This window comes from Pezoporus occidentalis, unplaced genomic scaffold, assembly GCF_034315485.1.
Source record: "Pezoporus occidentalis ecotype Australia unplaced genomic scaffold, CSIRO_AGI_Poc_V1 ctg32, whole genome shotgun sequence".
In the NCBI taxonomy this organism is placed as follows: domain Eukaryota; kingdom Metazoa; phylum Chordata; class Aves; order Psittaciformes; family Psittacidae; genus Pezoporus; species Pezoporus occidentalis.
In genome coordinates this window covers 2,531,587-2,558,705 of record NW_026915158.1, presented here as the reverse complement: position 1 = coordinate 2,558,705, position 27,119 = coordinate 2,531,587, and the positions used below count along the sequence as shown (strand labels likewise).

The window sequence follows — 27,119 nt, the reverse complement described above, 5'->3', positions numbered from 1 at the left end:
CAGAGTACACACTGCTGACTCCTATGGAGCCTGCTGCCGACCAGCACCCCCAGATCCCGTTCTGCAGGGATCTGTTGCTCTCCAGCCACTCCTTTTCCAGTTTATGCTTGTGTCCAGTGTCACTCAGCCCCAGGTGCAGAATCCGGCGTTTCAGCTAGTTAAATATCACCCCATTAATCCTAGTCCATGCTCCAGTCCTTCTAGATCCCTCTGTAAGGCCTCCTGTCCCTCAAGAGAGTCAACCGCACCTCCCACTGACCCCCCAGTAACAAACTTGCTAACGGTGCAGTTTGTCACTGCATCCAGATCTTTGACAAAAACATCAAACAGAACTGGCCCTAGAACTGAACTGTGAGGAACACCGCTGGGGACTGGTCGCCAGTCGGATGTAGCCCCATTCACTGCAACCCTTTGAGCTCTTCAGCCAGTTCTTCACTGAGTGCACTGAGAACCCACTCATCCCACAGCTGGACAACTTGTCCAGAAGGATGCTGTGAGGGACAGTATCAAAAGCCTTACTAAAATCCAGAAAACGACACCGCTGCCTTCCCACCTTATCATAGAAGGATATCAAATTAATTAAACATGACTTTCCCTTTGTGAATCCATGCTGACTATGCCTGATGATTGCATTATTCTTTAAATGCCTTTCAACAGTACTCACATAATTGTTTCCATAATTTTGCCAGGACCTAAGGTTAGACTAGTGGGTCTGGAGTTCTCTGAGTCTTCCCTCACCCCTTTTGTAGACTGGAACAACATCTGCTAGCTTCCAGTCAGCAGGGACCTCCACAGGCTCCTAAGGCCTTTAGTAGATGGTCCTGCCATAACATCCACTAGCTCCTTCAGTATTCTGGGATGAGCTCCTTCAGGCCCTGTGGACTTGTGTATATTCAGCTAATACAGACTGGTCCCTTACAACTTCAGTGTCCAGGTTTTGAGTTTGAGACATACTTTGTGGGGGACTCCAAGAACTCTGACTGTATGTAAAGGCTATGTTGCCAACAGCAAATCCAATGCATATCGATACATCTGGGAGCTGCTTAAACACACCTACAAATTTTCTGTGCATGTACAATTCATAAAGCAGGTGCTTAGTTAATGAGTTTCACACATTTTAATTATTGAATGGCAAGGGTTTTTTTCATGTTATAGAATCACAGAATCATAGAATAGTTTGGGTTGGAAAGGACCTTAAGATCATCAAGTTCCAACCCCCCTGCATGGGTACGGACACCTCACATTAAACCATATCACCCAAGGCATTGTCCAGCCTGGTCTTGAACACTGCCAGGGATGTTGCACTCACAACCTCCCTGGTCAACCTATTCCAGTGCCTCACCACCCTAACAGGAAAGAATTTCCTCCTTATATTCAATCTAAACTTCTCCTGTTTAAGTTTTAACCCGTTACCCCTTGTCCTATCACTACATTCCCTAATGAAGAGTCCCTCCCCAGCATACTTATAGGCCCCCTATAAGTTGGATATCCGTCTTTCTTTGTCTGAAGAATAAATGTGGTGAATCATGTAGTGATGGTCTATGTGCCATTCTGTTAATCCTCTGATATTTCTCCTCCTTTTTGAACCGGCTAAACTCACAATGATATTCCTTGACAGGCAGACTTGCTCATTTTTAAGGCCTGCATTTTCCTAGTATTGTCATTTAAATAGCCACAGATTTCTGCCCTTAGAATATTAGATGATGTGATTTTATTAGTAGTATGCTTTTTAGTTTAATTGACATGTTTTATCATCTGTATATGCTGGAGCCATCTGTTTATATTTTTCTTTTATTACCAGAAATATAGCCGCAGTGATTTCCTGTTTCAGCTGCATTTAAATACTGTTTCCTCAACATGAGATAATAAGCAATTTCCATTAACCACCTGGCTGGCAAGGTGACAGTCTCTGGCAGGTCTTTGTTAGAAACTAGGTAATTTTTGGCCCACTATTTATTGCCTCTAAAACTATCAGGTTTTTTTATTTGCAGTATGAATATTTTGTATGTATTTCCTGTTCTTAGTGTGAGTTTTATTTTTTAATCTTCTTTGCCTTCTGCCCTACAAGAGTTTTCTATGTCCCATATTTCAGTGCTTCAGGATAGTGTCTGTCTGCAGAGACAGGTCAATCATCAACAATTTGGGAAACCACAAATATTTAACTTTTTATCCATGCACATTCTCTGCAGTTTTCACAGAAGGCATCTTCACCACATGCAGTTCTTAGCAAAGCATATGCTATGAAATCCTATGGTGTAGAGCAGCAATGGAACTCCAAAATAGAGACATGATTTGCTGGTTTTCTGTCATTTTGCAAGAATAGACAAAATGGACAATATAAGGTGATGCTTTCTACTGCACTGCGCAGCTGATAAGTGAAAATACATACATTTCCACTTTTATTTTACTTGCAGCTATGTACTTCCACAGTATATGTTATAAACAAAGATTTTCTTCACAAGGGTCGATTTTTATTAAGATAGCTATATAGACATATGTGCCAACATCTGTAGACACTAGTGTTCTTTTGCATTAGCTTATATCCTGTATATATTATACACGTAACACCTTATACAGAATCAAGATGAATGGCTTTCTCCTTTCTGTATTGAGTCTTTGAGGACACTATCCTTTTTCCAGGTACAGTCATTATTTTTTACAGTTGAGCTTTTCTGTTTTAGTACCTGGAGACAGATAGTCTTACAATGAATGGGTGAGGGGGATATGACTTTGCTTTATTGAGCTACATCACTCATTTTATCTAAATCCTGACAATCAAGCAGCAGTGTGGGGTGCATCAATATCAAACTTTTCAGCAAAATTAGCAAGTTTTCGAGAAACTAGTCAAATAGAGATTTATCCTGGTAAGACACTTGAAATAAAGGCTGTAAGAAAATGAAAGCTCTTTTTCTCAGATACTATTTTTTTTCTTCTAATATTGATAAGGATGCTGTTGACATAATCTGATGAAGGAATAATGAAGGAAACATGAAGCTTCATAAGCTTTAACTTTTGCTCTTTTGCTGTTGAGCAGCACTTTGTAAAAGCAGGAAATAATCTATTCAAAAAAAGTTAAATCAATGGGACAAAGATATTTATACAAATGTATATATACACCAGTTTACAAGGTATTCTAGCTTGGAGTGCTTTTGATGCTATTGTTAATTTTATGCCTGGAATCAGAAAGAGTTGTAGAACCAATTTATTTTTTTCAAAAACATTGAAAAGTACAGTGAAAAGTTTCCTGCTACCCCATTTATATTTTGCATCTCTGTTTTTAACACTCAGGTGAGTTATAGCAGCTAAGGTTTGAGATACTGATAGTTCAAAACTGTTGCCTAATACATAATTGCATGAATAAATGTGACAAAAAAGTGTTAAAGACGATTTTGGGACAAAACAGAGAGGCAGGTTCCTTTGTAACTGACTCTGTGCATGATCCTTATCTATTTAAAATGCAAATGCTTAAGCAATGAGAAAAGCCCATTGGCTTTAATTGCTTCCCAACATTGCTTCAAGAGTTCTGGCTGATGATCAAGTTTCTTCATTTTTTTTTCTGGAGAAGGAAGGTTATTGGGATGAAAATGAGAACAATCTGTTTGCATTATGCCTACTTTTAGATCAAAAAAAATAGATGCCAGTGACTTGGAAACCCTGTGCCATTCAGTTGACACACACAGTAATCCATAATGGTTGCAAAAAATTAGTGTATTTTATGAATTGAGCTAATAGTACTATGTGAAACACTAGAAATTTAACTGGATGTTTTGCATTTGTCTTTCATGTCATTATTCAAAACATATGACGCAGCATTCCTTGTTGGAAATACCTGTCATTTACAAAGGATATGTGCATGTTAAAGCTAACTTCAGGCATGTGTCAGAGATCTGTAGGACTTCCATTCCCTATATGACTCATAACCATTATTCTTTGGTAGAAATGAATTCCTTTAAATAGGGAAAATATTCTAATTCAAGTATACACATATATGTATTGCTAAGGCATGTTTCAATGTTTGTCCCTTGCCACAAAATTTATGTTTTGTCAAGGAGAGAACGGTAAAACCAAGGGGGTCAAGTGCATATTTGGGGTCCTAAAATACTTTTTTTTTGTGTTTAAAAAAGGAAAAGAAAGTGAGATTCAAGCATGTTATACAGTTTTGCACCTTCTCTTGGTACATTGCAATGCACTTTTGTGTTTAAAAGAAGACACAGTGAGTTGAAACCTTTGTTGAGTGACTTTTAGAGGGTTTCTTTGTCTTTAATCAGTAGAGAATTACAGGACACAGAGGTCCTGATGCTGAGCTCCTTCACTGAGCAGAGAACCAAATATTCTGATGGGAGTATTATGCATATGTGGCTGCAAATACCTAGCAGTGAATCATCTTATGGAATTGCTGTCTGTGATCTCTGTTTTACTTCTCCCTTCCCCTGTCCTTCACAGTGCTGTAATTAGGGAGAGGGCTTCTGGAGGGCTGTAGGGCTTTGCTTTCTGCATGGTTTTCACCAGCAAAGTGTGAAAATGGTGTTACTTGCTCTGGGCTTGGGAGCTGGCTAGCAACAGCTTCAGGACCAACCTCAAAGCAAGAAAATAGGATTAACATTTTAATCTCCTTTGCCTAACCACCTTCTCTGTGCCGTGCAGGGCAAGCACAAGGAGGAGTCTAATTTAAAAGGTATTGCTTGTCTGCATGGCTCAGATTGTGTCCTGCAACAAGTGAGTTACTGTAGTACATCAGGATACTTGCAAATGATCCTGAGGAACCAAATAAACGATTTTGGTTTTCTGGACAAAATTATGTAGTAGGAGAAAATGCTTGATTTTGATTGAGCAAAGATTGAGCTTGTCATGTGATTTCTGTGTTTGTTTAAATTTTGGGTTATGTTGAAGCACAGCATTTTTTGAAATACATATGACAACAGACATTATGTTGTAACAGTGATAGTTTGAGAGAAACCACCAACCAGTTGGTGGGGAGAAATTAAATTTTCCATTACCGTTTAATGGAAAAAAAACGCAGGCAGGAGATCGGGCATGCAGACCCTTCTTTAGGCCTTAAAATAGAAATAGACATCTTCAGGCAACGTACAATTCAAGAATAATTGTTTAGACATTAACTTATTTAGGTTAATCAATTACAGGATTTAAGAGAGATTATTAGCAGCACTGGAAGAAGGGATGCGGAAAGGGTTTTAATTCTTCATAAAGCCTATATATTGCTCCATACCAAAAGAACATGCACAGTCAGTAAAGCTGAGCATCACTCAGCCATCAAAGTAAAAACATTTTTCAGGAAGCAGCTGTTCCACTTCTGAGATCACACCCCTTGAGGGGGACCTGTGAAATATTTTCAGATGACAAATTGGAGGATTAAAAGTCCCAACTCTATTCACTACTGAAAATCATGGACTCTGAGAAAGCACTGATTTTAAGATGTATAATTCCTTCCTGCTTAGGCTGTTACTTCTTCTTTCTCTCTTCCTTTTGGTCCCATAGACCCCTGTACACATGAAAACCAGGCTAATAACATTATTGCCTCTCCCCTTGCTAATGACCTTTTCTACAGGTACTGATTATACCTTTCTTTCAAACCAAGAAGTTACACACTTAATTTGAACTCAAAACATTTTTCTCAATTAACATGAAATTTTTTATTTTATTTTATTTTAGTTTAGTTTAGTTTAGATTAGTTTAGTTTTATTTTATTTATTTTATTTTACAAATATTTCCCGGTGAACTAAACTTACTTTCTCTGGTAAATATAATGTTCGAATAAAAAGTAAAATATCAGTTCTGCTTAAGAATTCATTTTTTCCCTAACAGTTCAGACGCTTTTGATTATAACAAGGATTTCAGAATTTTTTAGTTAGTGACACATGGTCTACAGCCATCTTGAATTGTGAAGGTCTGGGCATCTCTTCCCAGTAAGAAGAGGGGATATATGTTTCATGAGGTTTCAAGGTTCATAGGTTTCAAGAGGGGATATAGATATAAAGAAATGGACAGGGAATTTATTTACAGTCACTGTCAGTTTCCTGTTGAACTAGAAGGATCTGATGGGAAGCACTTGTAACATTAAGAAAGCCTCAGTTTTGTCAGCAGTACCTGTGTCAGGCTTGGCCTTACTTTGGTGATAGCTTCTCTTTGGTTTGTGGGACTTGTACAGTCAGTGGGGAATATGATGCAAAGATGCTAATTAAAAAGAAAAAAAAGAAAAGAGAAAAAAACAACCACCCACAAGTTATTTTTGGACTTGGTGGTGGTTTATTTAATGAATTTTATTTATATTATGCTGATAACGTCTCCTGAATTTCTCTCTCTTTTTAAACCACAGATTCCTGTACTTCTCAACCTGGGTAAAGATCCTGATGTTAACTTGCCTATGAAACCATTAATATTCTCACTGGCCATGGGTGCATGCCTTGGAGGTAAGAGTGTATGTCAGAAAGCTGTCATAAGGTAATAGCTATGCAATTATGGTATGTATAAACTGGCATAATAGGTTCAATGATTTTATTATACAAAGCATAGGGAGGGCCTGATCCAGTTCCTTTTGATTTCAAAGGACTCCTGGATAAGGATCCCAGTGTCTGTCTGCTTCTGCAATAGGATTTTTGCAGTCTGTGTTTGAAGACCATATCTGCATAAAGTACAGATTCATAAAGAAGCAGTCCAGATGGTGCTTATAGGGTTCTGATCTTTTGTGAGAGAAAATACAAAGATACATTTAGTTTTCAGAACAGACACCACCATTGCTCATTGAAAAGTTGCAGAAAATGTGTTACAGCTGACATCTGAAGGCTTGATTCAAAGTCTAAAGAAGTTACTGAGAGTTTTTCTGGCTGGCTCACAGAAATGTTTTGAGTGTCCATTTGCTGACCTATTTAGCACTCCTCATGCTAAAGCAAGCCTTTTTGAAAGTCTTTAAGAAATACACCTCAAATAATGAGAGCTAGTGCCCGTCTTGGATTTCTTGTATTGTCAGTGCATTAGCACAAAACAAGCAGATGCTTTCATTAATTTTTTTTTTTTTAATTCTAAATGTACCATGTATGTTTTATGGGCCCAGAATTTCATCACTAAATTAATTACATCAATGTTTATTGATTATTTTTTTGATATTTTGCAAATGGCTTATGAAGGTGTTATAATGTTTCCAAATAGCAAGTGTACTAAGGGCAATTAAAATGTATGTCTTTAATGAGAAATGAAGTTAATATATTTTTTTTACTACTGAGAATTTTAATGCTAGTTACATTGTATTGGGCTGTGTTTTGATCCCTGAACTCATCATTATATTGTGACTTTAATCTGTTGCTCTTTAAAATCAGTGATTTGAATAATCAGCGATTTGAATAATCAGCATATCTTTATATAGATATTTGCCATAAAGATATCATCTTTCTTCACAATTTGCTAATCACTCAACACAGTCTGATTTCATTAAACTTTAGGATAAAAAAAAAAGAATAAAACGGCATAAGGAATATAAAGTTGGCCAGGTTATACTGATTTATTCTGTGTGGGAGTCACTTCACCAGCCTTGGAGCCTTTACAAGTCTCAGCTGATTTTCCTAAAACATTAGTTTTCATCTTAACATAAATTCCTTTAATTTGATTCGTTAAAGGGCTGCCAGGATATTAAGAGAGATTTCTGTGTATATGCACTATGAGGCAAAAGTAAAAATATAAATTAAAGGCACTAGAGAGGTATACAAAGTGCCCAGGTGTTCAGATAAACTCCACCAAATATTTGGATAAAAAGTTAGATCATTATCATTATTAGGAAAAAGCTTAAAGTCTCCAGACTGTGGTCTATTAGGATAAAGCTGAACATACACTGAGTTATACTGGCAAAGGTCTCATAGGAGTGTTAGCCTGAAAATTAATATGATGCGTCTGGCTTTCCCATGTCCAAACAAAATCTAATGCAAAACATCGTATTGTTAAGGTATGAAAAGTCTGGAAAAGCTTTTTCTTGAAAATATTTTGTAGCCCCAAGAAAGCATTGAGGTTTATAGCAAAAGACTAGATCTTATCACTCCTTATGTAACGAAAGGCTCTTGGCAAATAAGACATTTTGTAGAAGAGACATAACTACATATTTTAGGGTTAGTTTTTTACTGCATAATGCAGAGCTTCAATTCTGGTAATTTGATGGCATTACTGGGGTTCAAGGTAAACACAGTAAAGGGAACATAGATGCTTTTTGCTGCATAAAATGTGTCTCTAAAAGTGAGAAGGGATAAAAAAATCTTGTCTTTTAATCAAGGAAACCAAGGAAAGTGGTGGCCATGGCAGTTCCTGGTGGGATGGTTACAATTTTGAAATCGTTGGGTTTTCCTCAGAATTTGCTGGTTCTTTTCTGGCAGAAGTTTTCTTCAGGTCATGTCAATCTTACATAATTAAGAAGTAAACATGGTAATTTTTCTTGTTCTGGAAATTTAGGATTACACTTTTCCCAACTATCTGTAAGAACTTCAGTTGTAAGTTAGGAGTCTGGTTGCCCCAGGCTCCCTGTTTGATGCTGCGGATGTCTGGGAGGCAAATATTTATTCAACCACTGAAACTGCCAGATGCTCTCTGCAGAGCACATCAGGCCCCTTATATGCAGAACTTCAGTAATTGAGTTGGTTTCCCAAAGACAGGTGTTCTGACAAATCTGCACCTGTACTTCTTTTGCACAAGAGGACATTGAATAAGGCTGTAGTCATGAATGCTTCCTATTATAGTACATGGTGGACTTATACTACTTTTTGAGACTGAGTTGTATCCAGACTTTCCAATTGTGTCTAGGGAATGCTGCCCTGAAATTTTGGAGGACAAAGGAAGATTGTTAGCTACAGAAATTTCAGAACAAGAGGAGCTCTAATTGCACTGCTTCTATTGGATTGTGAGTTTTAAAATCACATGAAAAAAGGATTCAACTCAATTTGAGTAAATACTCATTCAGGAATTCACCTGTTAGGACTGTTCAGAGCTAGACTTCTACACAGTTAAGACTGTTTAGAACTAGTTTCTTTACCGAACTGAAGAGGTTATACCTAAGATATTATTTGAAAGGGTTTTTTTACGTCTGACATTTAAACCTCTGGCATTTATTTGTCTTTTTATCTCTTTTTTTCATGATTTAGAAAAGATATGTTTTTGAAAAAAAGAAGAAAAAAAAAGAGGAAAAAAAGATTGAATTCGTATCTGAGAGTTCCTACCTTCTGTGTTCTTAGTTGCTAGAGAAGAAAAGTGCAAAAAGTATTTCTCTGATGTAGTGACTATTACTGTGGTCTGAAGGGGGTATTTTCTACAGTGTCTAGTTTTGCAGTATTTTTCTTCTCTGTATATTTTTCTGAAACATCATTGTCACAATTCTGCCGAAAGAGGCAATCTAGGATGCCTACAGCTGTGTTATTCCAGCCACACAATCTTGGTTATAAGCATTACTTCAAGAAAGGAGACAGGAGAGGGCTGCTGGCACCTTTCTTCTAAGCTTCCAGGGTCAAAACCCAGGTGTGAATAAAATCCATTATCCACAGGATATTGTGCTAATTACACCTATTACAGCTATCCCACAGTGTAGATAAATAGTGGGATTTCTCTCAGTGGTCCAGTGCTATAGCTATTCCATTTCTTGGCACACTTCATCAGGTATCTTGGTGCAGATAGGGCCTTGCACAGTAGAGTATCACTGATTTTTTATTTCTGCTGACTCTGGTCCATAATATCTTAAACTGGTTTTAAAGCTTCAGACACATTGAAGGTAAAAACACAGGAGTATTGTTTAAATTTCTAAACCAACCCTTCTTTGCAATATGAAGGAAAAGTAATAGCCTTCAATCAAACATAAACTGTGTTAAAATATATAATAATTAATATTATGGAAAAAGCACAACTGTAGGTCCTTTGAAGTTATTTTATAGTTACACTAGGTCAAATTTGTGTAACACTTTTCAATTTGAAAGATTTAAAATGGCTATCAAGAGCTGAATGCATGCCATCAAAATATAGCAGTTATTTAAGAGGAGCATTATTCAGCTTTGGTTTTGAACTTAATTGTTGTGTAATTGAATACTCAATACAATGTGTATTTGCAACTGTAGGAAAATATAGAGAGAATATATTTACCTGAGCTTGTTTTTAACCAGGACACTGATACTGAAAGTTCCTATTATTTCCAAAGGAGCTTTTTAATGAGGAGTCCTGGGGCTCAGTTTATATGTCTTGTGGGTGAGACAACCCTGACTTAGACAAGTATTTTTTCTATGGATATAAAACTCATCACCCAAGTGAAAGGGTGGTATTGTAGGGAGTGAGAGTGACTTGAGATCTTTCAAAAGGAAAAGAATGTTGCTGTTCTTTACTTTGAAAGGCAGGCAAAACTAATAACGAAATTTAGGAAATGTCTCAGTTTCTCTTGAAAGACCTCAGTGCAGTCTTTAGCAGCATTAGTGCCTTTAAATTGTGCAGATCTAGAAACAAAATACAGCAGGTATTTTATATATCTTACACTAACATCTATTTTACTTTCTGAGTATACTTGGCATTGTTTCTGTGATGTTAGCGACGATGGAAATGAGTAATGGTCTTAAACTGTGATTACTGTCCAGTAAATAGCAGTATTATTACTTGTTCTTAACAAAGAACTCATTCAGGCATTAACAGAAAGTTTTGGGTTTTGTTGTAGCATGAAGAGCTGCATCATTGGATATATACACAAGGCATCTTTTCCCTCCAATATTTGAATGCCCAAACTGTCCTGTTGCTGTTTTCTGGAACAGGCAGAATCAGTAACCTTCTATAAAAATCCAGCTGTTGTTTTCCAAACTCTGGGCCATCTTCATGCTTTCTCATTGTGGTGTTCTTAAAGTCCAACAGTGCTGTGAAGTCTTTGGTATGAGAGCCAGGCTCATTACCAGAGTCCTTGCAGCTAAAAGAGATTCTCTAATCTTTAAGATTACTGAAGATAATCCTCTGTGGCACGGAAGATATACAGAAAAAAGCTGTTAAAGTGAAATGTAAAAACAGCTAAAACCGAGTGTGTACCTTTGAAAGATGTACCTTTTTCTGTATTAATGCTGCATCAGAGACCTGCTTGGCTTTAAGGCACTGAGTTAATCTGGAAAAGAATAATAAAAAAAAAGCCATATTTAACCTAGTTGATTTTTCTCAGGAAGAATATATTTCTAAGATTAAAAAGAGTTACCTTGCCACACATGCTTATATAGATGTATGTATGTTGTTAAGGGTGAAATGTGAATTGTATGGGGTATACGCCTTTTCAGCTGTACTGATGAGGGTTTATAGTTTGGATGGTAAATCTTAGATTTAGGAAAAGAATTTATACCAAACATCAATATCACATGATTATAATGCTTGCATTACTGTTAATTTTGAAATGCATCTGTATAAAATAACTGCACGCTATGAATTTCTGTTTTGAACAAGACACTTGAACCATAGCAAAACATAAGAGGTAGGCTTTAATAGCAAGTAAATTTGATTAAACAGAATCTGAATTTACAGGAAATGATAATTCTAAAATAACTTAATGGAGGGACACTGTTTTGTTTTCTTTTAGTAAAATTTCCTTGGTCTGCTCAGCTTCAAAGTGAGTTATGATAAAGTTAAATAATGTACTTTTATGCCAGGTTTCTCTATGTGGAACTATTTTTCTATATTTGGTCCTTAATAATGCTACATATAGAGAAGCTGTGAAATTATGCTGACATTGTTCTAGTCTCCGAACCTAAAAATCATGTATTAAAAAATGTGCAAACTGGGACTTGTGTGCAGCATTAAAAACTTTAAATGGAACCTACTTGAATATGTGCTTCAGGGCATGAGGGAATGGCATGTCAGAACACACAGCTGATGCTATCCCTCCTTATACTAGTTTATTTTACCATTGTACTGGGTAAGTTGACTTCAAGGAGCGAAGTGCCTTTAGTGATCACCTCAGGTTTTATGTCTCTTTCACAGATGTCTGGATTTGAAAGAAGTATATGAGTTTATTTGTGTCTTTAAAGTCACAAGTGCAGGAAGTTCAGCAATTTGCCTCATTTATTTCTCACTTCTAGTAGAAAAGTGACAAATTTAAATTTCACCTTTTCTTCTCATAGCAAAAATGAAGTTTGAATAGTACAATACTTAAGAGTAACTGTTCTGCACAGCAGTGGTGATAAAAAATGGTAAAGTTCACCTCATTAAAAATGTTGGATTGAATGCAGTTCAATGAACTCTTCTGATTTAATGCCAAACTTTGATTTAAAATATTTTTCTATTACAAAATAGAATTTAGAAATACTCTAACACTTTTTCTGTTCTAAAAAGTCCATGTGTATGCATTTGTGCAGAAACACTCTGTTCAGAATGTTTCCGAATCAGTAAAATAAAAAAATATTTGCGTCATAAAACTGCAATCTATAACATACAGCAATGTGGAATAAGTTCATGCATGCCTTCTCCCCCTTACTTCCTATGACATGAAGTTCCTTATTAGTTTAGGGACTGTTAATGGTTTAATTGGCCTTGATTCTGTAGCTCTTTATTTATTGCAAAGTTTAATTATCCAGGGCTTGTTAATTTGCACATTAAAAATACTGAAGGATATTCAAGACTTTTACACTGTTAAAAAAATATTCAAAACTTGTAGACATTTAACAGATGAACATAAATAGCTTTGTTTAATGAGGCAAGAAGCAAAACAGAAGATTAGATTTTTGTGAAATAATAGAAAATATCTGAAAGCTGGAAGGCTGCTTCCTGTAATGCTGCTCAAAACCACAACTATCCAGTGTGTACTTCTGCAGCCAGATTTGTTGCATTTGTTCAGTTTGTGCTTCAGTAGAGAATACGATACGGAAAGAAGTCACACGTGTTGGTCTACATTTATTTAATGATGTAAAGCACATTGGAGACCACACAGAGTTTTCTCTTCAAAATTGCTGGGAAACAAGCTTCCTTCAGGAAAGTTTGTTTTGACACTGATTACAGCAAAAAGCAGGACTGAGAATCCTTACCCTAAAATTATTCATGACTCTGTAGCAAACTCCTAGTTTCAGATGGAAAACCCTTGTCTTGGAGAAAGCTGTGTCAACAGCTGTGCCTGTGTAAAACTGGGCCCACCACAGATGTTTGTCCAATCGAGGCCAGGGAAAAGCTGTTTTCAAGGCTTGCGTTGACATGAAAACAGATAGTTGTTTTGCTTTTGCATTAGCTATCCAGATATACAGAATAGAAATGCAGAAAGTCTGCCTGTTAAGCACACGTGTAGTAACTTATCCGCCATGAGAACATGTGGAGGGGAAGTGGTCTGTAGTGCTCATAACAAAGAAGAACTTTTCCATAAACAATCCAGTCTTAAGCTTGCTGTTGCACAAGGTACTATCTCCTTCGTATCTGAGAAAGTTTCTGTTCATGAAGGCTGCTCATTTTAGGCCAAATAGCTTTATTAATGATAATCCCTTCCCTTTGATTTTTCAGTGCTTTGAGTAATAAACACTAATCCTGCCAGGCACTTTGAGGTCTTTCCAGGCAATCATATTAATGCAGCAAACCCAAGGGTTAGGCTTGCTTTTGAGAGGGAGATACCGAAGGGATTCCTGAGAACTAAAGGTATTGAGATATAATAGATGTGCTGCTGAGAAGTGAAAATCAAACTGAGAATGAGGCTTAAGCGAGAGGAAATATGTTACTGATTCAAACTCTGTCTTTTCTTGTTAAGATTCTGCTCCGATTTTCCAGCCCTTCCTTTAGTAAGCTTAATCAGTTATCCCAGCATTGATTTTTCAGCGCATTGCAGATTATAGTTGTCTGGGCAAACTCTTTATGCTGAGGGAGAGGCTATCTGGGCCCAAGAGAAGTGCATTATGTGCGATGTGCAGGTTTTGTGTGTGAATTTGGCAGTCTCTGAAGGAGTGATGTAGCAGAGGGTATGGCTGAACAATGGGTTGAGAAGTAGCTACAAATGGAAGCAGAAGGCTGGAAGAAGCAGGGCTAGTGGATACTGCAGTAAGTTCAGGCTTACCAAACCTTGTTAACATTTTCCTGTTTGTACCTTTAACTTAGCTGGACATTCAAAGGCATGGTTTAGTTTGTGGGGTTTGGTTTTGGATCTTTCTTGATAGCTTTATCCTTAACCAAAACTGACAAATACTTTCTTATACTTTGAGTTGATTTCACATTCCCTAAAGATACTCAAAGTAATTTGCTTTGAGAAATATCAGATACTTTTAGATCACCTTTGCTGGACAGAAACAGTAGAAGAATTTTTACTGTGTTTCTGCAATGATTGTGCAAAGTTAGGGCAGTTTCATGGAAAAACTAATATGATCTGTGAGGACCCTCCTCTGTCATCATCTTCTCTGTAGCCTAGGCAGCAACAGCAGGTCTTCAAGTGACATATCTGCATCTTTCTATGATCACACTTCAAAATGAGATTCTTTTTTTCTTTTTTTTTTCATTATAAAAAGGTCTTTCTTGATTCACGCTTATGAATTATTAAGTGCAGTTAGTATTGAAAACAGTGCATGTAGTCTACCAAGAATAAAAGGTGGAATTGATATGCAGGATAAAATGTATGGCTTACTTCATACATATCATTCAATATCGATGTTAGAAATATACCGTTTAATTAATTGCAATGAATCCAGCTTCTTAATAACCATCTGCCTTGTGATAAAGGATGAGTTACAGAAAGGGTAATCAAAAAAAGTTACAATAGGAGTTCTAAAAACATATTGGTTGTTCCAAAGTTATTCTTTGATACAGTTTACTTGTGTGTTGTTACATTTTGAGCATACAAACAAGCAAGCGTCTTTGCTATGCTTTTAAACTTAGATATTCTTAAGAGTGAAATGATGTAAACATGAAGTCAAGATTGGGTGAAGTCCTAGAAAATGCTTGTTTTTCATTTGCATCAATTGGAATTCATTTAATGTGTGTAGGTTTCCATGCGCATTAACCTGGTCTTGGGTTTTCTGTCATTTGGATGTCATAGTGTTGCTGTTTCACTACTGAGTTAAATATCTGCTGAGGAGACAGATGTTCCTGGGAAGAGAAACAAAAGTTTGTCTCTGTTTGCACTGTAGTTCTTTGAAACCTGCTGAGCCAGTACCTCATTAAACTGCACACACACTCTGAATAACTGGAAAAGAAATGCTGCTCCTTTCAGATAACATTTAAGGTGACAATTTCTTCTCAAGTGAGATCTACTTGGGGAGTAAATTCACTGCTGATACAGAAACTCTTTCCATAATACTTCATTACATGAAGGCATTACTACAGCCTATGTATAGCATAGGAGAATGTGTGCCATTTGGAGAAATTGACTGTATCTAGTCACGGCCATGGGAAAAGTGTGGTTTCAGTTCTCTTTCTTTAATTTGAAGCCAGAGTGATTTTCCTTGTCTACAAGAATATTATTCCGACAGTGATGTCTGATTGTGCTACATATTGAGCAGAAGCCTCTTATGCGATGTTTGGAGGCTGTAGTCTACTGATTAGTTTTGGAATTGAAAATTCCTCAAGTGTTGCTGCCTGACTCCTCTAATAACATCAGGCTATATTCACTTGGTTTGTTTTTGCCTTAAACTACAGATTTTGTGTCTTGGCTTCCTCATGACAGAGACTATGAGGAGCACTGATGTTCCAAGTTCAATTTCATATCTTTTAACATGCATTAAAGTAACTAAAATATTATTTGAGGCAAAGAGAAGGTAAGACGAGCTATGCAGTTCCTAATGACCAGTGCTAGACACTATTTTTTAAAGGTTTCTGGTCCTGTAGTAAGGTTAGTCATCTTCATAACTGAAACATGTAAGTGTTTCACTGTGTATGGTAAGAAGCCTAGGTCACAAATAGCCCTTGGTATCTCCTGGGAATGCTCCATGATGCTTTTGTCATCCTTAGGGATATATCCTTCTATTGATGTGCAGTTCCACTAACATAAGCAGAGTTCCTCATGGACAGACAGGACCTGTGCACCCAGCAATAGCTCCTTTCCAATATTAAAACCCTAAAACCAGGGCAAGTAGGAAACAGCACAGCTGGCAGAGAAAAAAAGAAGGGGTGGGGGGAAGGACAATTACATATTTAAAATAAAATTTATATTTGGGATTCCAAGGCATGAGGGGAATACTTTTCTCATCTCACATGGTAAGATTTCAGCTTTCTTGGTCCATAGTGGTATCAGCTGAAGAGCTGTTTGAGGTTACTGCTGAGAAACCAAACCACTCTCCTGTCTTTAGTAGGTGTTGTTTAAGCCACTCACCTGAGACAACAGATAGCCATGTTCAGATCTCTACCCCAGGATGAAAATCTGTTTGCTGCCTATTTTGTGTTGATAGTAATTGACTATCCTGGAGTAAATAAGAATAATGTTTTCTGTTTGTACTCAATTGGAAACATCTTGTCCACAGAAGGCCTTTTTGGAATTTGGCTTTCATGGCATCAAATAAAAAAAGAAAAAAAAAAGAAAAAAAAAAGAAAAATGTCCTGGGTGACTTTGGATAGGTGTAGTTTCTCTAAGTTGTTGCTCTCTCCCTAGAATGGACAGCCAAGAACCTGTATCTCAGTATCTGCTGACACTGGTATGGCTGTCAATCCAAACTGGGATCAAAATTATTATAATCAAGCTTTTTCTCCTACCCTTCCTTCCTCCAATGTTCCTCCCACATCACATCTTTTCTCTCCTTTTCCTTACTTCTGAAGTTTGTAACTTCATTTTATTTGAATTTAAGAGTGCTTTATTATGTTTTAAGAATATTTTTAGAAGTCTGCTCATTTTGTGTGCACTTAAGGCAATAATCCTTCTGCCTTTATTCTGACCTATTATTTGGTAAACTGATCTCTGGGTGACCTGAAACATTTGTTAAGTCAAAACAATTAACTGGAGCATTAATTTCCTTCTGATTGGTTTCTCTCAAAGTAAGACCAGAAGAGTCTCCACTGAGCAGGGCCAAAATGAGAAGGGTAACTATATGCCAATGGGAGCAAAGGAAGACATGCTCAGAATAATGGATTGTTAATGTAGTGATGTATGGCAAAAGAGATGACTCGCCACAGTATAAAGAAATTCTCCTAGATTGTTGACTCTTCTGTTCAAAATTTCAGTTAAGGAAAAAAATGTAGGAGTCACTGTCACATCCTGAGTCACGCCTTAGATCAGAAACATTTGCCGAAGACATCTGCTTTGTGGAAGTCATGTATACAGCATTTCTTAAGTCTTAAGTCTGAGGTATGACTCATGGGAAAGCTATAGAAAATGGTTCGGTCTTTCTGAGTTCTGAATACCTGACTTCTCTACATCATTGCCAGATTGTTAAAAGTTTAGAGAAAACACAGATTGTCCCTCTGTGTAGGGAGAGAAAGGGAAAAGCAAGAAACAGTTACTGAAAAGGCTTAGGAGAAGTACATAGCTCTTCCAAGAGGATAGGTGCCCATTTTGAACATGTCATATTGTTTTCCTTTGGTGTGTTCCTCTCCTAAGGGGACTTGTACAATGTAATTTGGTGAAATTCAGTATATAAAGGTATGTTCCTTTATGTATTAAAGAACCACTGTGGTTTGGTAAGCAAACTGTATCTGTGTTGATCCTTTTGCTTTAACAGAGAGATGTTGAACAGATCCATTCCTGTCCATTGTCCCACTTATTTTTAGATTTCTGTTAAAAAACATACTTTAGCTATTAGTTACCCTCTCTATAAAAAAGACACTAATTCATCAACATCATGTTTGTATAAGGAAAAAAACCATCATTTTTTCTTAGTATCCTCAAACCATTTTACCCTTTTTTCCCAGCTCTTCTGATGGTGCCTTCTTTTATGTAAAAACATAAATCAGCAAGTTTCTCTGAATGCAAGTACCTGGTGTCATTTTGACAACTGCTGGATTGGTATTATGTTCCTTCACTATTTTTTTCTGGCTTATGCAGAATCAGAGAATAATACTAGGCTTACATTTCAAAGCATGAAGCTATTTATAGGATGTGGAGATACTGTCTATATGTTTCTTTTCAACCCTATGTAAGAGAAATTGATTTTTCTTTTCTAACTAGTACATCTTAGGACTTTAGCACAGAATAAATGAAGAAGAGTAAGAAGCAGAGCAAAACTCTAAACTTGTATTTGCTTTCTGAACTACAGGTAATGGAACATTGATTGGAGCATCCGCGAATGTTGTTTGTGCAGGAATTGCTGAACAGCATGGTTATGGCTTCTCTTTCATGGAGTTTTTCAGGTACAATTTTAAACTCCTTTTGTTAAATCTGTCATTTTATTTTTCTCTAGGCAAACAACGGATTCTCAAAGGAGACAATCTGGAGAAAATGTCTATAAAATTTGTTCCTAATTTGGTTTTGGCAACTGAAATGAGGGTGGAGGACAGATATTTTTACATACTGTGGATAGAATGCATAAAGGTGTGGAACCACAGAAGAAACAAAACTTCAGAAATTACTGCTTTGATCACCCTTAACTTACCCTAAGCTCTGTAATGACACTAAATTCTTGCTTTGTTATTTAATATTTTAAATGTAGTTTCTCATCTGCATATTTTCACAAAATTCCACTGCCAGTAAAAAGTGGAATGTCCCAGTTTAGACTGGGACTTCACTTCACTATCCCATGAGCAAACCTATTTATCCAAAAGCAACTACTTCTTTTGACTAAATATTTAGCATCTAAGAGTGAAAGTGTGATGTGCAGCTAGTAACAGGTCAAGTTGTTGTTTAATAATAATAATTTAATTAATAATTAATAATTGTTATTTAATAGTGGAAGTTCCTTTGCAGGTTTTTAAGGGACCAGGTGAACTTAATGCATACAGCAGTTTAATATTTTTCCAAACTCCTCCAGTTTTAGAGACTGTGATTGAAAGCTGTAAATGGAAACTGGCAGAGGACTAGACATGAAGTTAAAGTGTACTTGATTTATCTAAAGCATAATTCCTTGCTTATTTTTCTGCATGTTTAGGGCAAAGGATACTGTTAAGTTCACTCCAATATTTTTTTCTCTTTTTTTCTTATAGTTTTGATTTTAATTTCTCACTTCTACCAGCTTTCCTTTGTATTGTTACTTCAAAGCCTTCAATCCTGTGTAATTAATATGATTATTATATGGGAGTATCTGGAATAGAGACAATGCTAATCCTAAAAAGAAAGGTGGTCTGAACTGTTCTTGCTAAAACTCTTGCTAGAAGCATGTGCTTCTGAGAGCGCAGTTTAAGTCTTTGCACATAGTCTTCTGATGATATGATGTAGAAAGACAGAATGCCTATCAAATGAAAGTCTTGGTTGTCAGGACCTTTGGGACTGCAGTACAGTCTTACATAATACACAGTGATAGCTAACAGACTTCTTGGAAGTCAAGCCCTTGTACAAAAAATATGGTGATGCAGCAATAATGGAGCTGTGGATTGTTCATGTTTCAACTTCAGATTTTCAGCTTGTCATCTGGGGACTTAACTTGTATGCAGCAGTATGTCTTCTACGTAGATTTGTTCTTAATGCTTCCATGACACTGACAGAGTACCTAAGCAGAAACAAGGATTTAAAGCCTCTCTTTTTTAAGTCTCTTCAGCAGTGTTCACTGGACTATTCTTTGGGAAGGTTAAAGACAGTACATACGTTATGAAATTATCTTCTATACATAGGCTTTCAGTGGAAATGATTACTAGGGAAGGCTGTAGATGTTGCAAGCAAAGACGTGAGAACTGAATCCAGAGTGGTCACAGGCAGATAGCAATGGCTATTAATTAGCAAAAAGAATACAAAAGCCTAATTTTCCGGCTTCTTCTCAATCACTGAGCCAGCAGATCATGAGCTCCTTCACAATTTGTCTCAGGAAAATATTTGTTTCAGTTGAATGTGCTCCAGTTCATTATTTTCTGAGGCTTCTCCTGGCATTACATGTATTACATGTATCCCTTGAGGATTTTGATCTTGCTTAATTTTATATATGAAGATTGTCTCAATGCATGAAGTGATCTGTCTGCATTTCTTCCCTGTTTTGCCAGGATCACTCATTACGTTTCACATCCCTAGTGAGGGTCCTCTGCTATGCTTCTGCCAGTTTGTTAGTGTCTTATCTTGCAAATCCCTTTGACTCACCAGGGAAAAGTCATGGATACCATGTGTGGGGAGATGACGGCCCTCTGCTGCTTTACTTTTGCTAGATGTCTTCTGTGCAACCTGCGCTAGTATTGTTTGTTTTGTCCTTCTCGGGTGTCTCTGTGCCGGAAACCCCTGACATGCCTGTTCCCAGGTGCGGGACATACAGCACAGTGTGCTACCTCCCATAGTCTTTATCCCTACCTGCATGCTCTTTCTGCAAACCACGTTTTGACAGGGTGGTCTGAGGAGGAAGTCTGGGCAGATGTGGGCAGGGCTGCTAAGCATGTCTGGTGAGTAACCTTGACACAACAGGAGTGGAGAGGCTTTGGAAGTTGTGGGTGCCTTGTGGTGCAAGTCATCATGACTCTTAGTGTAGGGAGAGGAAAGGAAAAGCAAGAACCAGGCTCTGTATCTTGTAAGGGGGCTGATAGGCTCATAACCTTTCCTGCATGTGTCTTTGCACAGTGGCATTTGGTGTGGTTCATGGTTCCTCTTCTCTTTTTTTAAGAGGGGAGCAGTGGCAGCCCAGCTGGTGTGTTGTACAATGCTGTTTGGCTGCTCAGCCAGAGTCAGAGGAGGTCAGCTGTGATAACGTGCCTTGAATGCTGTGGTATGATGAGCCTGATGTGCTTCTATCTGGAATGCCTTTAGCCGAAGAAATCCTGTGCCAGGGTGTGCACGCCTGAATGGAGATGAATGCTGTAGTTTGCCAGAAGTCTAGTATCCCAGGGAAGGTCCCTCTCCAGGGGCACATTTAGTTGCTTCCTTCCCTGGATCAAGAGTCCTCCCAGACTGCTAGACATGGCTGGATGTAAGGGGAAGACAGCCCGCTCTGGTTTCCCATTCTCACTTTCCAAGCAGCTCAGGCCCATATGCTGGAAGTGCTGTGCCTGTAAAGGAGGCCCCAGTAGCATGTTGTTGTTTCCATAGTTCTTTGCATATGACAAGTCTGTACAAGTTTTCTGAATTAACACCGCTTTCAAGTTACAGATCTATGATAGTTGTTACATAAGTGGATATTGCAGTAAGAAATTTATTTATAGACATGTTTAGACCACTCGAATGCTTTTGCATTTCTTTTTCTAATAATCTGTAAAGAAAGCTGAAGAGAAGACAAAAATCTTACTACATCTATGTGGGTGAGATGGAAAGGTTTTGGGAAGTGCTTTGTGAGACTTTCACACTATGCTTTTTCTTTTTTCTTTTTAAATGAACAGAATCATGTTTTTATGAAAAGATTCCTAAAGCATCAACAAAGCCCAGGATTTTAGTAGCAGATTATAATTTGTGCCTAAGAGTGGATTTGAAAATCCACAGCCAAAAGAACAGTGTACTGCTTCTTCAGAGTCTCTTTAAATAGAAGCCATATAAAAACTTAAAAAATGAATTAGTAGAAAAATCTTCAGGGAACAATTTTTCACTGGTAGGTGATGGATTTTAAACAAATACTCTTTGTTGACATGTCTGGCCATGAGGATTCATATTTTACCACTACTAATATGGGATGAAATCAGCTAGGAATATTCAGCTTTCTAGCAAGCTTTTAAAAGGTAAATAGATTACCTAATTTTTCATTTCACTGAGTTTAATTTCCACCAGATCCATTAAAGCTAGTTTCAGTTGTACTGTATCTCAATGTACAGAATTTCATGGTTAGATATAAGGTATAATTAAAATAGGTCTTATCCAGTTTTAGGGGCATCTGGACTGAAAATATGAAGATTCTGTAGCTGATTAAACTTCTGCAGCATTAAGGCAGGAGTTCATTTGAAGCCTTTCTGGTTTTGCATTGAGGTAAATATGCTTTTGTTAAATGCTAAAAGGCACGAAATGAAGGTCATATGTACTATTATGCTTTTGAGGCATGTCATGATTTTACATTTTAAAAAAGCTGGAGCCTATTAAATCAGAGATATTTTTCTGTAGTTAAAAGAGGTCAGTACATTATTTTCCCAGATAATTCATCAACGTCAATAGTGCTAATGAGAATTTAGGCTATGTGTCAAGAGTTAGTGTGTCTATGTCTCTGCTGCCACTGTGGTTTAGTACTTGTTTCATTGAAGATCATTAAGTGAAAGGTTTGCTAGTGCCTTACAAGCTGTGAGTACATCCATGTGAGAAGAGAGGACAGAGTATCTATAGTTTCTTTTGAATGACTGCACTCCCTGGTGATCATGCCTACATCATATTGCCAGCTTGTTTTGATAGCTAAGATTAGAGGAGTATTCCTGGCAAGAACAGAAGTAGGATTGAAACTGTCTTTGCTGCTTTTCCACACCATGTCTTGGAGCTAACAGCTGGATTGAATTCCTTCTTGTTACCATCTCGGTTTATGTAGCACATAGAAAAGGAAAAGGTCTGCTCTTTATAGATGTGGTACCCAGTGGACCTGTGTGTTGTGTAGTGGAAAAAGAGCTGTATGTTATACAAAGCCAGAGGGGCAGGGGAATCTAATAATGCAAAATCTTCATTGCAGCTTACTTGGTTGAGAAACTGTTTATAAAAAGATGTTTACACAAATGTGGGAAAACTTTGGTGTATTTTTTACAGTGGTAGAATATGAGAAATGTAACAGAAACTTGAAAAAGAAAAAATAAAGCAGCAAGTCTATGCTGTTACAAGTATAGTTTTCTGAAATGTGCAGATTACTTCTGAAATCACATCAGCTCTTGTTCTGCCCTCCCCCCTCCCTGGGACCATCAGGGTTCAATCAGTCTAGTCTGACTTCATTTTTCAGTGGAAACTGCTGTTCTCTTTAGAAAGGAGATACTCTTGTTACTTTCTTAATTAGGGTACAAGCTGTTTTCCTTCCATGATTTATTTTATTCTAGAAGTCATCTGTTTACTCTGCTTGATGCACCAGTGAGGTATAAACCCCTTTCCCTCTGACTTTCTGGGAGAGAACTTTGAGACTTACAGTTGATCCTACCCTGTAGGTTAAAATGTATGTTCACAGACAACTAAATTTGACTGTTTGTGGCTTCTTACTTGGTCTTGGGTGACATCTGGCCCAGAAGTAGTTAATCATTCCGAGGTTAGGTTTGAGGTTGGCAGAGCTGAACCAAAGGCTCTTTCTCTTGCACAAACCGTAAGAGCTGTGTTTTCTGTCAATCAGGTGGTCGGATCAGATCCTGACTTCTGGCAGCCATGCATTACGACCATTCATAAAGAAATAAAAATGAGTTAATAACAATCTTGCTGAATATGCTCTCTGTGTATAGACTTGTGTCTATATATAGAACTTGATGGAAGCCTTTTTTTTTTTTTTCCTTTTTACAGTGGTTTCACAGCCATGTGTATTTCACAACTTCTTTATGCTTTAAGATTTTTTTTTCATCTCTTTTCCAATTTCTCTCTTAGAAAGTCTGGCTACTATATAAGCTTTAATTGATCTTACCATTTTTGTCTTATTTTTAGTGTGTTCCAGGAAGGTTCTAAATTTCTGCTTTGGCCTAGATACTTGCCTTTCGAAAAGCAAATGCAGAAGCTGTATTGAAACACTGTTTAGTTTGTTAAATAGCTGTGAAAATTTGCCTTACTCAGGTGCTGGTTGGACTGTTTGAAAAAAGTAATCTGATTGCTTCTCAGATACTGTCCCCACTATTTGTGGGAACCCCGTTTACTGTTTCATGTTTTGTTTCATGTGTCTTGGAGGGGATTCACTTTGAAATAGCATTCCATTTTTCTTTTCCCAGTGTAATGAGATTTTTAAGTCTGAAAAGTATGCTCATCTCAGCAACAAAAGGAGGTTTTTCTGTAGTGATAGTGATATATAAAATGTTAAAAGAAAGAAGGTGAGTAGTATAGTTATGAATAATCAAACCAGGGAGATGATATAAAACCAAAACTGAGACCATTAAAAACGTAGGAAACACTGCAAAACAGTGAAAGCCAAAACCCAGCAAAATAAAAAATAATAATAATAAAAAAATCTGTTGTATTTCTTATATATAACATATTGATGAAGGGTGTTTATAGCAAAGCCCATTTGCAGAGACTGGGTGAACAGTCAAATACAGGTTTATTGTTTACGGAGCCCTCTGCTTTTCCTGTATTAGTGAGTACTCATTGTAATTGGTAGTCTCTTACTTTAATTCAGAAGACTTCACATTGTTGTTAATAGTTCTATGCACTATTTCCATTGACTATTGCAACCAGAAGGCGGTCATCAGTATATTAGTGAAAATAATATTTTCTGTATTATACAGTTAAATAAAATCCCTGAGAGAATAGAATCATAGAATCATAGAATAATTAGGGTTGGAAGACATCTTAGATTATGTCTCATTTTTAGACCTATCACAGTATGGATTATTTGGTCTAGTAGCTAATATAGTGGCAGTATTTCTGTATAGCGCACGATCTGTCACATTTTATTACTTAAGGGTAATATTAAAAAAAAATAAAATTGCTCTTACCTGTCATGGACAAGGGAGCAAGGTAGGCTCTTTGGGATGTCTAAGATTTAATTTTGAAGTTAAAAGTCTGACACCTACAAATTGTGTGTATTTGACAAGTAAGATGGGTTTTTTTTTGAAGGCTTTTCAGGAATATCTTTTGACAGATTGACTGTGTAAGTCTTCATGTTGTTCTAATAACTCCTTTTTAATGGGAGAACTTTAATTGATGTCAAACTCAAAATTTCAGTGACAGATAATGTGCCTTCCCTTAGTTTAGAGGTTAAAAATAATTGACGCTTTTGTAGGCACAGAAAAAAAAAAAACCATAAAAATATTAGTTTTTATGACTATTCAGATAGGAAGAGACAGAAATAAACTCAAAATGACTGGCCACCTTTTCCATAAGTTTTGAGATAGTGAGTATGACTATTAATAAATACAATCAACAACCACTACTGAAAGAATTAAGGAAAGTGTGATAAGCCAGCACTTGTCATAATTACTGTTGCAAATGGAGCAGAATTACAGGTTTTGAAATTTAAGTTTTCTGATTATGCAGAAAATCTGAAAATACTTTTCAGAAATGAAGCTAAATTCTGAACTATTTGTAATATAGAAAAAATATTATATTTCCTTTTTAATGCAGATGACTATAGACAAAATTCACCATTTGCTAAAACAAATGGAGGGGAAGTTGTGCACATACAGTGTGGTCTATGGTACTTTCAGGGCCATGGCAGCTTTGCAGTGTAATTTAAAATCAGATTGTTTACCAGCATAAGCAGTGTCTGTAGGCTGTTTTGCCTGCTGTATACTGAGTAGTAAGACACAGCACAAAAAACCGCGTACCTAAACTTATCAGTATAAATCATATGATATTACTTTAAAAGAAGTTTACCCTGGTTGGTGACTTTTCTGGTCACCTCTTGGGCGAACCTTCACCTCACAGAAGTTACAGATTTTCCCTTATGGTATTGTTACTCCAGAATTTTCTACGTTTTCCTTGTAAACAGCAGGACAACTGTTAGAAATAGAATACTTGACTCGAAATGTGACTCATCATACCTGAGTTCATCCATTTAATTCAGCCTATTCATTTGTGTTTCTTCTGCAGTCAGTGGAGAGGAAAAGGGAAGACTTGTTCTTATATATTAAAGGGATATCTCCTGATGAGAATTACTGCTTGAAGTCCCTTTCTTTCAGATGACTAAAAATAAACCCATAGTGTTGTATCTTAAACTTAAATGATGCAAAGTGCACCTTTTGTAAACCATATATGTATAGCTCATTTTTACCAGCTCTTACACAAAGGCTGCACTGTAGCACATATGAAAAAGAAATACTGGTACATGACACATCGCTTTTACTACTTCCTGATTCATGAGAGCTAAAGGGTAAAATTATTAATTTATCTTGACAATTTTTAGTGGAATTTATGCATGCATGGGGTATGTCTATGAAAGGCGTAGTAACTGAGTGTAATTCTACATTGATACAGTGTATTTAATTAAAAGTTGATATTTCAATTTTTTATTTAACACTTCAACTAAAAAACAAGTAGATCAAACACACACCAACTTCGAAATAATTTAGTCTTCAAACCATTCTAATTAATTTTCAAATACTATTGACCAATTCAAGCACTAAATTTTCAGGGTTATTTTTATTCCAGAAAAATGTAGAACAAAAAAAAAGCGAATGAATGCGCTATTTCAATAGAATTTTATTCTGGCTAATCTTCATATAACAGGAGTATCTTGATACAGTTTACCCAAAGATGGGATTCAGCTTGAATTAAAAATCCTGATGTGATAAGAGCTGATCATCTAAAATACCATTGGAGTTCCCAGCTGGGATGCAAGGCTTTATTCACTTGCCTAAACACACATATATTTTAGTTTTGTATCTAGGGCATCTTCATGGGTCTGACAGATATGACATAAGATAAACGGACTATCATGCCATCCTCAAGTGGCAGCTGGAACCTGAGTGACTCTGTCTTCATATCTCCAAAAGCACTGCTTGCCTTTATTTAGGCAACTCATTTGAGTATCTCACAATAGACTTGGTGGAATCTAACATGTGGTTTGTCTCATCCTGCAGTAGACTCATATATTCTACACTCTGTTTACCGCATTGACTAGATTTACCACTATCTAACATGGCAACTTAGACAAAAAATACTTTCACATATAGTTCCTGTCTACATGCATCTGAACCTAGAGCTGAATCCCAGCATAGGTTTCTCATCATGCATACACTGATACGGAACAAAAGTTTTTCAAATGAAAATGCAAAAGAGAAAAATGAGTCATAACCAAGACAGCAACATATTAATGTAGAAACTGTGTACACAGGAAAAAAAAAAATTAAAAAGGATACTGCAATACATTTATGTATGTTCATTTTGCTCTCTACTGTTTACTCTTTGTCTCTTACTGTTCCTCTGCACATATCTCTTCCCTTGCTATTTCCTGCCCAGTAGCAGGTAGTGTTTTCCTCTCCCATAGAGATGTGTTTGAATAACAAGACAGATGAGATAGATCCCTAGTGCTTCCAAAGCTTCTGAAAGGCTATTAGGTCAATGGTCAGGGCTTTTCAGCATGGTATGTCTG

At 36.8% G+C, this 27,119-nt stretch overlaps 1 protein-coding gene across 1 annotated transcript in view; it reads left to right on the top strand.

Annotated features, from left to right (window-relative positions):
- OCA2 (OCA2 melanosomal transmembrane protein) overlaps positions 1 to 27,119 on the top strand; it is a 198,625-nt gene that overhangs the window by 151,231 nt on the left and 20,275 nt on the right. The window contains exons 22-23 of the mRNA XM_062628602.1: positions 6,335 to 6,428; positions 18,138 to 18,231. Coding sequence (XP_062484586.1) covers positions 6,335 to 6,428; positions 18,138 to 18,231 — 188 coding nt within the window. The remainder of the gene's footprint in view (positions 1 to 6,334; positions 6,429 to 18,137; positions 18,232 to 27,119) is intronic.